The 15,134-nt window shown below is 52.6% G+C and overlaps 1 protein-coding gene across 1 annotated transcript; it reads left to right on the forward strand.

Moving 5' to 3' along the window:
• Window positions 1–2,593: 2,593 nt before the first annotated feature.
• Window positions 2,594–14,915, forward strand: PODXL (podocalyxin like). Its single transcript, XM_006752698.2, has 8 exons — window positions 2,594–2,612; window positions 4,351–4,959; window positions 6,366–6,616; window positions 6,921–6,992; window positions 8,832–8,988; window positions 9,259–9,320; window positions 9,813–9,980; window positions 10,955–14,915. The coding sequence occupies exons 1-8, from the start codon at window positions 2,594–2,596 to the stop codon at window positions 11,150–11,152; spliced, it is 1,536 nt and encodes a 511-aa protein (XP_006752761.2). The 3' UTR covers window positions 11,153–14,915.
• The last annotated feature ends 219 nt before the right edge of the window (window positions 14,916–15,134 follow it).

Raw genomic sequence — 15,134 nt, forward strand, 5'->3', positions numbered from 1 at the left:
CTTACCTTAAGTAGCCCAGAAATTCCACTGCTCGGTGTATACCCAAGAGAAATAAAAACATATGTCCACACATAAACTTGTGCACAAATGTGTAGCAGCATTATTCATAATAGCCGAAAAGTTGAAACAACCGAGATGTTCATCAGCTGATGAGTGGATAGACAACTGTGGTATATCCATACAGTGGGACAGCATTCAGCAATGAAAAGGAATAAAGAACTGACATGCTCATGGGCAAACCAAAAACAAACGTTATACTGAGGGAAAGAAGCTACTCATTGAATGAGTCACACTCCCTGTGTGATTCCATCTGTGTGAAATGACCGGCATAGGCAAAGCCACGGAGTCAGAGAGATGATCAGTTGCCTCGCACATGGCTTTTCTTCTGCTATGTCTTCAGTGTGCGAGTTTGCGCTCCTCTAGGTAAGAGGTTGGGCGGGTTTGAGACTTGTTGCAGCAGAGGCTGCAAGTCCTGTGAGTAGTACCGGTTCGTTTCCCTGCTTGGCTGTAGGTCTCCCTTTCTCTTGCTCCCCGAAGAGTCTCTCCCAGCTCCCTCCGGCTTCCACTTTTCACTGCACATTTGCTAGCATTTGCATTAATGGTGGGGAAGGGCATTTCTGATTCTCTGAGTAACATCAGTCTTAACACAGGCCCTGGAACCCGGGGCTCGAGGGTGTGGCCTTCTTGCCTTTTCTAGAAGTGAAGCTGGACTTAGCACGCATTATTTTCCTGTTCCCTTTCCCAGCTGCAACGGGGCTTCCACCACTGCCTCCAGGCTATACTTCTCTGCCTTTCTCCTGCAGTTTAATTCTTTGATTTCCTAGCAGAAATAGGGAACATGAAATCGGGCAGCGTTTCATTGGTGGCTGTTGGTTTCCTCCCACCAGTGCCCTCAGGCTCTGAATTTTGTTGACTTCCACTGAACAGTAAGGCTTTTTCCCCTCAGAGGGGATATCAGCCTACAAGGAGTTTCAGCAGTGGCTCCTGTTGACCTGCTCTAGCCAGCCCCACAGGGGAGCTTTCTCAAGGTTCTTCCCAGTCTTCCTGATGAGCCTGCAGGGTTCCTGGGTGGGGGGAAACCTAAAAAGGGTTTGAACCTTTCAATGTCTGCAGCTCCCAGGGCTTCCTGCTTTCACAGTAGCTCACATGCGGCCTGACCAATTCATTAAAAAGGCTTGGTGTTCTTGCCTAACCTTGTCCTGGGTAGCGAATGCTCAGGTCCAGTTTCTCCCCGCAGTTGCCTATCCCCAACGTTCAGCTTTCAGGGTAGCTGTTTGCTCATGACCTCAGTTCTTCCGCAGGTTCAAGAAGAGTTGTTAGTTGTCTGTTTGTCCAGCTTTTTTCTTGTTGTAAGGGTGGGAGCGATGTTATTTTTGTGTTTTTTGTTGTTGTTTCGTTCGTTTGTTTTCCCCCAACTATCATTATTAGCTGAAACTGGAAGTCCTGTGGTTTCTTTTGATGAACATGGGTCCCTAATTCTGGTTAAGCCCAATGTGCCTTTTTTCTTGGTTTTTACTTTTCATGTTTTGTTGATTGACAATTGCTTATGAATGAATTCTTTTTACAGACACACATATTAAGGCAAAACAAACTCTGCTATAGACATTTCTTGTAAGGTTAGAATATTTGACCCTTGCATTGAGGCTTGGAGTTTCTTTGTGAGAGAATTTTAACTACCAATTTAATGTCTTTGTGAATATAGGACAAGTTATTATTTCTATTTCTTCTTGAGTCACTCTGATAAGTTGTATTTTTCTTAGGAATTTGTCCATCTCCTCTGCTTCAAATTTATCAGCATTTGCTCAAAATGGCCAATACTATAAATAACTGTTATTACAGTTCATATTTTGTATTTATGCCTTCTGGGTTATTTTCCTTTTGATCAACATCACCAAAGTCTTTACTATTTTATTAGTTAATTAAAATATCTATTTTTGGCTTTGTTGATATTTGCTATTCTTGTCTTTTGGTTTCTATTTCATTGATTTCTGCTTTTCCCTTTATTACTTCATTCCTACTATTTTTCTTTGGGTTTATTTTGCAGCTTTCCATGATCAAGTTGAAGAGTCTATAAAGGACCAGACCTGAGCCGGTCCTAAAATAGATATGTGTAAATTACAAGGTGGCCACACCCTCAGCCCGTCTGTTCCTGCCACACTGCCCCCTTCCCTCACCTCCTACCTGAAAGTCTCAAAGAAAGGTAGTTCCCCGTGATCAGTTGTCTGAGAAAGGGAACGTTTTGGTGATGTATGTAATATGCTAGGACCTGGCAAGAGTGGACAGCTGTGGGATAAAGGCCCAATTGAGGGGAGACCCTAAAGGATAGTATAAAAAGTTCTTCCAATGGGCAGGACTTTGAATAGTATATTTCATGGTTTGTTTGTTTTTTTAATTGAAGGTAAGCTACACTGAGGTGAGGATCTGACCAAATTTATAGGTAATAACAACTAATGATTTTTTGATAGGTGTTTAGGAACTTAGGATAGCGAATGGAGGATCGGTGCAGGGAGTTTTATGGAAGCGTCATAGAGGTGGACTTCTTGGGATAGAACTGGAGGATTTTTTCCTCACTCTCGATAATCAGGTGGACAAGATGACCATTGTGCCCCTCAGTAAGTTTCTTTCTGCCTCCACCTAATCATGATTGCTCTGGGGGCTCATGAACAAGTGGCCGTGGTGTAGGGAGGCAGCTAAAACAGACACGTCTCAATCTGAGTATGTTTTCCCAGATGCCATGTTCTGTCAGCAACACGAGGCATGGACATATAGAATGCCTTAGTCACCATCATGGTATTCCACAGAGCACACGGCGTCACCCAGGAATTCATTCAGGGCAAAATAGGAGCCTTAACCTTACAAGATGTATTCATCTTACTATGAATCCTACATGTGGTGACATAATGTAGCAGTGGGGAGTGTGGACGGAGCCCAGGGACCCTCTGTGGTGCCTCCCAGAATCTTAACACACAGGCATAACAGGAAATGGGGAAGCTCTCACTGATGGCATCCCTGAAGACTGAGCTCTCTCGTCGGTATCTAGCACTAATGATGTCAGGGGTGCAAACGGAAGCCAGCCATGCTCAGTGCTGGTGGAAGTGGTGTCCTCACCAGCCAAGTTCAGGAGGAGAGTTCTGGGTGCAGTTTATGACTTAAGCCCTCATGCTTCAGCCATCTCAAGTGATTTTGTTAACTAACTCATTATCTTTTTAATAAATTCATTTTCTGCTTAAAGCAGAGTTGACTTCTAAGAACCCTGGTTTTTATAGTGGAATAAGTGGGGTTGGGGGAGCAGATTAGAAGGTTCAGTGGTGTTTGAGTCTAATCCCCAATACCTGGTCCCTGGGAATGTGACCTTATTTGGAAATAGCCTTTGCAGATGTAGTCAAGGTGGGCCTTAAATCCAATGACTGCCACTGGGTATACTTTTCCTCCCATTTCCCCACACAGCCTTCTCCTTGTTATCGTTTGAGTCTTAGCCTAACAGTCACCTCTGAGCTCCTTTCCTTAGCGCTCTCTCTAAACAGCTCCGCCGTGTTCTCTCTATCATTTCCTTGTTCATGCCACAAGAATCCGAGATTCCGAAGTTCTGTCCACTCGTTTAATCGCTGCCTTACTCACTGGGATGGAAGCTTCCTGAGGCCATGGGTTATGTTTTATTCATCGTTGCATCCCAGGGCCCAACAGAGAACCCATCATCGGAGGGCTCCCTCAATAAATAATTTGTTAAACGAACAAGTAGAGGACCTTCATTCCCCGATCCCCTGACAAGGTTAAGCTACCACGCTGAGCAGTCCACACACACTGCACTGTCCCTCCTTCTCAGTCTCATTGTTACTCTTCAGGAGTCATTTGTCATGTTAGCTTGATGGTCAGATTCTCCCTCCAGATTGCACGGCCCTGAGAACAGGCATGTCTCTCTCCTGCTTAGAACAGGGCCTTTCAGCAAGCAGGAGTCTGTTGGGTGTCCTCAGGGTCATGTGCCTGGGTGCTGGGGAAGGAGGCCCAGTGACCCCGCGGCCTGGGTCTGTGGGGGGTGGATTGAAAATTTCAAGAGCCGTGCATGGGACCGAAGGGGGGGGCAGGGAGCCCACGGTGGGCTCCACATGCAGCAGGACTAGCTGGCCCCGCCTTTCATTCGGCAGAGTTTCCCTTGACTTTGCTTTACTCTCTGTCTCCCCATGAGAGGCTTCTTGAACCTCAGAAAAATCTGGGCACGTCAAGGGCCAGGCCTTCAGGGAGGCGGATGGCAGAGACAGAGCAAGGCCCCTGGGTCCTGGGGAAGCTGGGGAAAAGGGCAGAGAGCACTGCCAGCTAACACCCTAACTCGTTCTGTGTTGTCTTTGTGAACAGGCACCCCGACCACAGCCACATCTACAACCACAGGCAAGATAAGCCCGGTTCCAGATACAGTCACACAAAGCGCAGCTGTAGCACCAAGAGATCAGGGCACATCACCCAGTGGCTCAGGGCTGTCTCCAACCCCAGCCACGCAAAGCACAACGACAGCATCCAGTGGCGGAGATAAGAAAGCAGACTCGGGCGGCACTACCACCCCTGCGGGTGGCCCAAAGCAGGTGCAAGGTTCAGGCCAGACCACACCTGTCCCAACGGCTTCCCCGACGACGAAGCCCAAGACAGAACCCACAAGCATCCTGAGTGAAATGAAAACTACAGCTCAAGCTGGGACCCCAAGTAGTGTTACTACGAACATCATGACCACGAAGAAAGGACTTCAGGCGACCACTCAATCTGCACATGTGGTTAACACCCTAAGTCCCACTTCTGCTGGTCCTTCCTTGACCACCTCAAGCACTCGACCACAGACCCCGTGCCCTGGGGCTCAGAGTCCCCCAGGGAGCTCTCCTGAGGGGCCAAACAAAATGACGACGGCTTCCGGTAGCCCAGGCACCACACCGACGGGGGTTGCAGGCACACCTCAGGGGACACCTACCCCACCAGGTAAGTAATGCCTTTTATTTTCAAGCAAGAAGAAACTATTATTTATTTTTCATTTTTTTTAATATTCAGCCGAAGATATTTTTTATTGGTTTTTAGAGAGAGAGGAAGGGGAGGGAGGGAGGCAGAGAAAGAGAAAGAGAGAAGGCCATCGACGAGAGAGAGAGAGAGAGAGAGAGAGAGAGAGAGAGAGAGAGAAACATAGATCAGTTGTCTCCTGTATGCACCCCAGTTGGGGATCGAACCTGCAACCTTTTGGTGTATGGAATGATGCTCCAGCCTACTGAGCCATCCAGGCAGGGCAAGAGACTTAAATACTCAGAACCTATGCAGTTGCTCAGCTGGAAGACGGAGATCCATGCTCAGGGTTAAACATCGTTAAAGACATGCCGCCTTCACTCAGCCCAGTGTGTTCTGAGCGTCGATGCTGTGCCCTGCCCGGCTGAGCACAGACACAAGCCAACTGTCTGCTCGTGGGCGAGACTTGTGGGTGGCAGTGGGGAGGTATTAATAGAAATCCTCCAGAGCAGTCTTTCTCCAGTGTGTTTGACGGCAGTCTATAAGGAATACAGGTTGGTTTTACACCGCGATGCAGGGCACATACATGCAAAATGCATGTAACACACACATAACGGATACAAGTTTTCACTAATCAGGGCTTATCCTTACCAGATGTGCCACACCCTGATATTTCCTACTTCACTCCATTTCCTCTTTCTTGCTCAGTGCTGGTCTTAACCCAGTAAATTAATTTCGGAACTCACTGAGGGGTCATGAGCCTCCAGGTCATGACATGTCAGAGGTATTGCATCAGAACTTCTGAGCGCAAGCCTCAGGATCTGCATTTTCAAGCTTCCCCCAGGTAGCCAGGCGCTTACCGAAGTGACGGACCTCCACGCCAGGAGAGGGTGGTCGAATCCTGCTGTAAGAGCAAGGGCTCTGCATCCGGTGCGGCTGGATTCAAATCCTGGCTCGGCCACTTGTGAGCCGAGGACATTAGGCAAACCTCCGAGCTGGTGATCATGGTACCTGCCTCCTAGGCTTGTTGTGAGGATCCACTAAGAAAGTACCTGTGAGGCGCTTAGGACAGTCCCTCCAGGAAGTCAGCGCCTCGGTGCGTGTTCGCTGTTGCTGCTGATGTCACTGTCACTGTTGTTACTCCTTTCCTCTAGTTCTCACGCGGGGTCCTCCAGTCCAGCCCACCCTGCCCCAGGCTGCAGGAATTGCCCTCTGCCTGTTCTTCCTCCTGGTTTGCTCACTCCCGCTTGCAGTCCAGGTGGGCTGGGGGTGGGGTGGAGGTGGGGCGATAAGACCAAAGGACCCGAGGAAACGAAGAACAAGAAAGGTTGGCCTTTTCTCTTAAAGGTACCACTCATCTTTTCTCACGACCTTTGTTTTCCCAATTACAGCTCCATTGGCTACCTCACAAGGAAAACAAACCATCTCCAGCAATGTGCCGGCCATCACAGGGACCCTTTCCTCCGTCGCTGGGCCCTCTCCTGGGGCCTCTACGTCTGAGCCCCTGCGGCCGGCAGCAGCTTCATCAGGACCCGCAGCCACGCCTCCTGGGGGACCCACAGGCTCCAGCACTCCGCTGGCTCCCACTGCCCCCCAAGACTCCAGCATCCCTTCTTCCCCCTCAGCTCCTGGGAATGACAGGGTGGTAAGTCCGGCAGGGATGGGCCGCAGAGAGCCCAGACCTGGGTGGGGAGAAGGGGCTCTCTCCTTCACTTTAGCCCCCCGCTAGGGCAGCAGGAGCAGCCATCCAATGGCCCTGCTCTCTCCTGGCTTTGCTAGGCGCTGGCTTAGACGGGCGGGACACCCCCGGCTCTGACACTCTGGCCCAGCCACGCTCCCGGTGCCAGAAACTCCTTGGTCTCACCCACCCAGGGGGAGGAGGGGAGGAGTCAAAGACCAGGTCCTGTCGGTCTCCGCCTGAACCTTAATCCAGTGGCTTCTTACAGGTAAAATGTGAGCCTCCGGAAAGGCTGAATGAGAAGATGCTCATCCTGAACCTCACGAAAACCAGCCTCTGTGTGAGTGCCTCGCTAACCCGCGTCCCCCCTCCCCCCCGATTCTCACCCCCAAGTCAGCTCAGCAGCAGCAGGGTTAAGGGAGGTGGGGACGAAGTTCCTTCGGAAAAGGGGCTGAGACGCGTTCGCTTTCCTGGCCTTGTTTTGTCCTATTAGGAAGTAGCCCCATCCCGTCTTATAGAGGGAGGAAGTGGGGTTCGGGTGCCGCAACGCCCAGGGCTGCGGCAGGGCCAGGAGCACCAGGCGTCCTGTCCTGGGCTTTCACTGCGCAGCTGTTCACATGCTCTGAGCATCGGGAAACCCCGGTCCTGGTTCTTGTTTGCCTCTAGTTCAGGTAACGGTCAGTCTATCTCTGTGGGCTTCAGAGGCCTCGAGTCAAAATGAGAAGCTTGGTCTGCTAACTCGCCCTGTTCTTACCTATCGTCTGGTTTTCTGTTTCCTGATCCATGGCCTCAGGAAAACCAGAGAGAATCTTCCTTTAACCTGAGGAGGCAGAGCTCCTGAGCATCAGAGAGCCATTGCCAAGTCGTTCTCCCACGCGGAGTGGTGCGTGCATGCACCGGAGGGGATGGCATGAAGGCCGGAGTGTAGCCTTGTGTGCCCTCGGGCCGCCAGTCTCTCCAAGGGTTTTACTCAGCACGACCAGTAAGTGGCCGAGCCCTGCGAGTGCAGGTGATGGGCGGCTCACTGCTGCCCTCTCCTGGTCAGCGCTTGTTTTTGCGAACACCCCTGGGAACTAGAACAGAACATGGTTTCTAAAGAACCGAGAACTTGGGTTTGCAGCACTTTGATGCCGCCTGTATTTCCTGCAGTTGTTTCCTTTTGGGCGCCCACTTTGCTGGCGTTTTCCAAGCGAACGTTACAAAAGCATACATTCAGACGAGAGTTTGGAAAGGGGATCAGTGTTCCCCTGAGGTTGGGCGTACGGGACCAGGGAGGAGTCTCCTTGTTGGCAGGCTGTCACCGGGTGTGAGGAGCACTTTCCCCCCTTGCTGTGAAAGGCAGGTGGAAAGCCTGGATCCTTACCTGGTGTCAGGCTGGGGAACCTGTAAGCCTGGGAAATTCCAGTCGAAACCCAGCAGTTGGTTTGGGGGTTCCTGAGGTCAGCCAAACCAAGAGTCCTTTCTTCATCTCGGTCCCTTATTCCAAAACCAGGTCAGAGAAATGCCAGCTCGGTGCCTCTAGATGGCATGACAGGACTGGGCAAAAGCGGCCACACTTTGCTTCTTCACCCGCTGCCCTAAGGCGTGTCAGCCGGGCTCTGTCTCCCTAGGAATATAGAAAGCCCCCTTCCGAGATGTCCCCTTCTGCATCTTCAAGATACTCCCCGGTTCCCTGTTCAGTGACGGCCCCGCCTTTCATGCTGTCAGCCTGCTGATGGCTTCAGAGGGTCTTATTCCAGGGAATAGGCACATGTTTCAATTCTGGGGTAGATAACCCTGAACCTCATGAGAGCTATGGCTTCCTCTGCTGAGGTCTGTGAACTGGGCGTCAAGGCTGGAGAGAAGCTCAGAGAGAACTGGTCTTTCCCACGGCGGGAAGGAGTGGCCGTACCTCCTCTAGCCCCTTCTCAGGAGAGAGATGATGAAGGGCATTAGGGTGAAAGGCCTTGTTCCACAAGGACAAGATAAACAGGGTGGGGGACTGGCGGTGGAGAGGTGCACGGGGCGTGGAGTGCAGGGTCTGTCCTGCAGAACAGCACAGATCTCTTAACTCCTGGCCAGCCTGGGAATGGCCCCAGTTGAGGCTGGAGAGGGAAACAGGTTTGTGCTTCCGAAGGGCAGCCCCACACCTGGGCTGCTGTAGGATCCCTGAGGACTCACCTGTGGTCTCCCACTCCAGGCGGGGCACCCCGGGAGCCCTCTGGATGACAAGCTGATTACATTTCTGTGCGGAGCAGCAAAGGCCAACTTCAACCCAAGTCGAGATCAGTGCCATATACACGTGGTGCCTGCCCTAGAAATCCAGGCCGTGGCCATCAAAGATATCACTTTCCAGAGTGAGCTGGGGGCAAAGGGGGGCTGAGCCCTTTGTGGATGGGGGTGGGGCAGGACGGGTGACAGCTCAGGAGCCCTGGAGATGGGTCAGCACGGTGCTCCCTCCGTTCCCTAAGAATCGTCAAGCCGGCCCCCTCCTGGGCCGCCCCAGAGGCCCCCTCCCAGGCCGCTCAGGAGGTGGGGATACAGCATGTCCTCCTGGTGGGGCCCCGTCTGTCCCTCACCAGATCAGTGAGCCAGACCACTGAGGCGGCATCTCTCCCTCCCCACAGCCAAAGTCCCGCCCAAGGACCTCTATGAGCTGCTGAAAGAAAAATGGGATGACCTGAAGGAGGTAAGTGGCTCCTCCCACGTGCTGGGACCGAGGGCTCAGGAGCCGGTCCCTCAGAAGTCCCCAGTTACTTTGCTCCACGGAATCTCTCTCATTGTAGAGGCACCTCTGGTTTGCAAGCATCTAGGACAGTGATGGCGAACCTTTTGAGCTCGGTGTGTCAGCATTTTGAAAACCCCTAACTTAACTCTGGTGCCGTGTCACATATAGAAATTTTTTGATATTTGCAACCATAGTAAAACAAAGACTTATATTTTTGATATTTATTTTATATATTTAAATGCCATTCAACCCCCAAAAACGAGCTCGCGTGTCACCTCTGACACGCGTGTCATAGGTTCGCCATCACTGGCCTAGAAGACAGGAGGACGAGAGAGGGGACAGCAGGGCGGTGTCCTAGGCCCCACCCTGAGCAGACGACCTCCTGAATGGGAATTCAGAGAGAGGAGGCCTGGGACCTGTTCTCTGCCTCACACCTTCCTCTCTCCTGGCCAGATGGGAGTCAGTGACTTGCGGCTGGGGGGCCAAGGACCCCCGGAAGAGACGGAGGACCGCTTCAGCATGCCCCTCATCATCACCATCGTCTCCATGGCCTCCTTCCTGCTCCTCGTGGCTGCCCTGTACGGCTGCTGCCACCAGCGCCTCTCTCAGAGGAAGGACCAGGTGAGCCCCCCTGCCCCTCGCCAGGGACTGTCACCCCACTGTTCCCGCAGCAGAGTCAGTGAGTGGGCCGGGGGCCCTGGCAGACACCAGCCCTTCCAGGAAATGGACACTTTCCTGGACAGCTGAAGCAGCAGCACGGTGGGAGGGAGAACGTGGGCTTTGGAGTCAGAAAGACTTGGTTTAAGCCCTGCCTCTGTCGCTCTTGTCCGTGTGACCTCGAGCAAGTCATGTAGTCTCAGCACCAGGTTCCTCATCTGCACAGTGGGGAGAAGACCCACCGTGCGGAGCCGCTCTGGGGGTCACTGAAGTCGGGGGGTGTAGCACGCCTGTCGAGCCAGTTCTTCCACTCGCCTCCCTGGGATTCCCATCATTCTGCTCCCACCCGGACTCTCGTTCTCAGCCCTGGCTGCGCACTGGGCGAGCTTTAAAGCGACCCCCAAGCCCAGCTTCCCACACGGCGTTTGAAACAGAATCTCTGGATCAGGTGGCTCCACTGTGCGCGCAGGGTGAATCTCAGGTCAGATGGAGTAAAGCCCTGGCTCCAGGCGGCCACTGTCTGCGGCAGAGGGGGCTGTACGCTCTGCTGGGCCCATTGTGCTCCGCCCAGAGAGGTGCTCAGCCCCCGTCTGAATAAAGGGAGTTCCTTCCCAGTGCAGTGCGGTGCGGTGAGGCAGGCGCCTGGAGAGTAAGGTTTGTGGGGAGGGGACGGAGGAGAGACTTGGAAGGACTTTGGAGAACGAAGCCCATTTCCACTCACACAAGTCACCGGGGCGAAGGTGAGGTGAGCTGGGAACTTGAGGAAGCCCTTGTCCAGCTAGCCCTGAGGCAGGCCAGTCATAGGGTGGCCTCCAAGAGCACTTACTGCTCACACTAGCCAAACGGGGGTTCCTGGATTATCGGGGTACCTGTGTTACGTTAAGGATAATAGCCCCCCACAGATTGCCTTTCTTCTTCACTCCTCTTCCCCACTCTAGCAACGACTCACAGAGGAGCTGCAGACGGTGGAGAATGGTTACCATGACAACCCAACACTGGAAGTGATGGAGACCTCATCAGAGATGCAGGAGAAAAAGGTGGTCAACCTGAATGGGGAGCTGGGGGACAGCTGGATCGTCCCCCTGGACAACCTGATCAAGGATGACCTGGACGAGGAGGAGGACACACACCTCTAAGCAGGCCTGCTGGCGCCGCCAACAGGGCACAGAGCTCCAGACTGAACCACCTCAAGTGCCAACTGGACAGGGGAGGAGCGTCCTCCCAGCGTGAGGGAAAGACTGGGGGTGGGGGGCGAGCAGACTCAGAGGGACCCGCCCTCCAGTCCCCACAGGGCCTTAATATTTCCCTTTTCAAGCTGAACAAATCACATTCTGTCTAGATTCCTCTTGTAAAATAACCCACTAGTGCCTGAGCTCAGTGCTGCTGGAAGATGAGGAAGAGAAATAAAAGGAAGAGCCATATGAGGGACCTTAGGGATCATCTGGTAGAATCCCTTCGTTTCGCAGACAAGATGACCGAGGCCTGCGGAGGGTAAGGTCAAGGTCACACAGCCACTTGGTGACAGAGTCAGGATGAAAACAGACTCCTTCAGCCCAGTGCTCATCCCCACCTTGCCACGTGCTGGGATCACCGCCCCCCTCCCTCCGGAGCTGCCCTGGGCAGGGGTGAGGCTGCAGTCTACGGATGGGGCAGAAGGGAGAGCGGGGCCAGGTCCTGTCTCAGTGGGATCTGATGACTTGAAAGTCTGGATCCCCGGTGCAGCGTCCTACCCCAGCCCCGTCTGTCAGTGTTCGCGTCCCCGTTGCTCCTCCCCCTCCCTTCACTCAGTTTTTATCCCCACTCTGCCTTGGTGCCCTGGGACTCACAAGTCATTCATGACCTTGAACCTCTTGCTCTGAATTCTGGTTTCTTAGCCTTTGCTTAGCAGGTTGGGACGTAACCCACCCAGGACTCCCAGTGCGAACGAGGTCTGCTAAGGGGTCTGTCTACAGTGAGCAGCAGGGGAAGCCCTTCCTCCCGGGGTGGCTCCACTGTGTTCCTTTGGCCTCCCGTGTCCACCGGGAACTTCCATCTACAGCAGCGACTGAAGGCAGAGTGTTCCTAGTATGTTGTTTACTGCTCATCAGATGGGGTGAGACCCAAGCTAGGGACCCCCTTCCCCCCGAGATCCAGTGTGAATGAGCAGTTTGAGGAAGGACCTCCCGGGTCCCCAGCCAGCGGAGAGGTGTCCTCAAGAGACAGTCGGGTGAAATAGCCAGGAGGATGGGCTTACTCTCTCTGTCATAGGAAACTCAGGGACTTTGCAAGTTGCTGAGCGATTTGTTATTTTGATGCATCTGTCGGTTTGATTTTCAGTCCAGCCCTATACTGCCCAAGGCCAAAGCTCAATTTATAGGGAGACTCTCAGGCAGGTAATCTCACCGACTGGGAGTCTCCTGAGCCCCAGGGAATGGGCGGTGTGTGTTTTAAGGCGCGCACGGGACAGCCTGGGGACCGGGCGTCTGTCTCTTCCCAGTGGCCTTGCTGTTCTGCCTAGGAACCGTGTCCTCTTCTCGGGTCCTAGGGGGCTGCCCAGTTGTCCTGAGTTTCTGGCGGCATCTCAGGGAAACTAAATATTTCTCAGTGGAGGGATGTTGGGGGCGCTCAGCAGTTAGGGCCATGGAGACGGCGCCTGAGGACTGGGCAGAGTGAGGCTTAATCTGCCTTTCCGAGAAGAGAGAATCCTGTGTGGAGTTTTGAATGTTGCCCAAGGTTTCTTGTTCCTGGGCCTAAATTCCCTGGAACCAGCCAGGAAGATGGACAGCACTGCTCAGGAGAATGAGAAAAAGCCAGGACTCCAGAACCTAGAAACAGGCCCTGCCATGGCTCTGATGAAGTCGGCTCTCTGCTTTGGGCTAGGTTCTTTGTTTTAAAGGGTAAGAGCTGAGAGGGAAGCTCTATGTCCTTCCCTGGCTGCCCGATTCCTTCGTCATAGCCTTTAGCCCTTTGGCCTTGGGGTTCAAGTTGGGGCCCCAATGGCTTTCCCAAGAGATAGAGAGATGCGAGGCCAACAAGGATCCCAAATCATCTGTGTGGAGATGGCAGGAGGGAGGACGATGCCGGTTTGGGGAAAAGAGGAAATCTTGTTACGCTGGGAAGAGACGTTTGCTTCCTTTCTGCCCCGTGTTTGGTTCTTCCTACCCAGTGGGTCTGTCATGGCCACTGTGGGAGGGGCCAGGATTCTCCTCCTTTGCCCATCTGGGTCGTGTTTCCCCGGCTCGGCCTTCAGAGACAGCAAATATGTCTGAAAATTGGCCCAAGCCGCTCCCCCAGGCCTGGGTAGGGGGTGGGGGGCGATGACGCTTAGCAAAGCTTGGTCCGGAGGAATGACTGGCTCTGCCCGAGAAGCTGAGAAGCTTTGGGCTGGCCCAGAGGCTCCTTCATCTGGTGCAGCCAAAGTGTGTTCTCTAGCCTTTGGGGCAACTTCCGAGTCCAATCCCTGGCCTTGGCTTGCTCTTGCCACTAGACATCTATGTCAAGGCCTCACGGCCATGCACCCGTAAAGGCCTTCCCGTCTCTTTCCTGGGTTCTAACTGCTGTCGGGAAGCCAGGTCCTGGGCTGAGGAGAGGAGCCCGCCAGGAACACAGCTGACTGTAAGCAGGTGGTACCCACAGAGAGGTTACACCCTCTTTCCTGCTGTGACACACTGGCTCCCCTGAGCCGCGTGAAAGGCCAGAAGCCGCGAATCTGACGATTGGACAAACCCCACCCCGTGGGAAGTGTGCTGCCATGAAAGCGAGAGAAGCGGCAAAGCTTTGGAAGGACGAACAGAATATTCTGGAATCGTGAGAGAGAATACGGGTTTAATCTAGACAGATTCCTTTCCCCCCTCTTGCCATAAAAGCTAGCGGAAAGTTTATTTAAACTACTTTTGAGCTTTATCCTTTTGGACAATATGCTGGAGAAACTGAAAAACGAGTTCAAGCTGATACATCTATAGGTGTTTCGGTAATGTATATAAAACGGCCGCGTTAACTCACCCAGCACGGCTCTAAGTGAGTGTTCTCTGGAAAAACATTTGTAAGAGAGCTGGCTTTTTTCTCTGAGCAGGCATGTAGACGTCTGTTTTACTAGAAATGATGTCTCTTGAATGAAAAATAAAATAGAAGACAGGCTGATGACACAGTGTTTGGCATTGGGCATTTTCATTTGAAACTCGATCCTCACACTCCCCAGAGTCCAGCCTGTACAGTGAGGGCTACCCTGGCTGGAAAGTGACACACCAGTCACAGGAAGGGGGTTGTAGAGACCTAGTCCAATCTTCTTGTTTTTATCTTAAACAGAAAACCTGGAGCCCAGGAAGATAAAGTGATGTGGCCCAAGTCACATAGTTAGTGACAGAAACAGGATTAAAACCTGTGTTGGAAGCCTGCCCAGTGCTTTGTGCCCCAGAGAGAACCCCTAAATTCAGGACTGCTAATCAAGGACAGGCCACCCCCCAAGGACAGAATTCCCTTCTCCATCCTGCCCTGCAGCAAGGCAGCAATAGGAACCTTACTGGTCTTCTACACTTTCTCCTAGTTATTCAGGTCTAAGACTTAAACGAACAATTCTTTTGTCAAGAAAACAGCTTTGAATGAGCTGTTACATATGCGTCTGCTACTAGCGGACCAAGGATCAAAGGGAACAAGATGAGGAAAGGCAGATTCACGCAGGCCTGGTGCAACCCCAACACTGAGGGAGAAGAGGGGGTCGCTATTGGATGTGGGTCTTTCTGTTACTAGTGGATGTTAAACCGTTTGCCCAGGAGGCTGTCTTGGTGGACAGGGGTCTGAAGTACACTGGAATTTACTGAGAAACTTCTTTGTAAAGGCTATACTTAATTATTGCCATTTTCTTACAAAAATATATTTTTGAAAACTGTATACTGTCCATTAAAGTGCTTTTGTGTAAGCTGGTTTGGTCCCAGTGTTGTGCTCTGATTGGCTCGCGTTCTTCACTTGTGCACCTGCTGTGAGTGCAGAGACCCCGGCTGGGCATCTGGGCCCCCGAGAGAGGAGGGGAGCTGACAGGGAGGAGAGAGGAGGGGAGCTGACAGGGAGGAAGGGGAGCGTGGGGTTCTGGAGGTGACGGGGTCTCCTTACCGCCGGCTGCTCTAGTCTCAGCACGAAAGGCCT

The sequence above is a fragment of the Myotis davidii genome, unplaced genomic scaffold (assembly GCF_000327345.1).
Source record: "Myotis davidii unplaced genomic scaffold, ASM32734v1 scaffold1290, whole genome shotgun sequence".
Taxonomy (NCBI): Eukaryota; Metazoa; Chordata; class Mammalia; order Chiroptera; family Vespertilionidae; genus Myotis; species Myotis davidii.

Excerpts from the sequence above, each read along its gene's own strand:
- PODXL (XM_006752698.2), top strand. Across the intron at positions 6,617-6,920 it reads CAGCTCCTGGGAATGACAGG|GTAAAATGTGAGCCTCCGGA; the intron begins GTGGTAAGTCCG and ends GGCTTCTTACAG. Across the intron at positions 9,981-10,954 it reads TCTCTCAGAGGAAGGACCAG|CAACGACTCACAGAGGAGCT; the intron begins GTGAGCCCCCCT and ends TCCCCACTCTAG.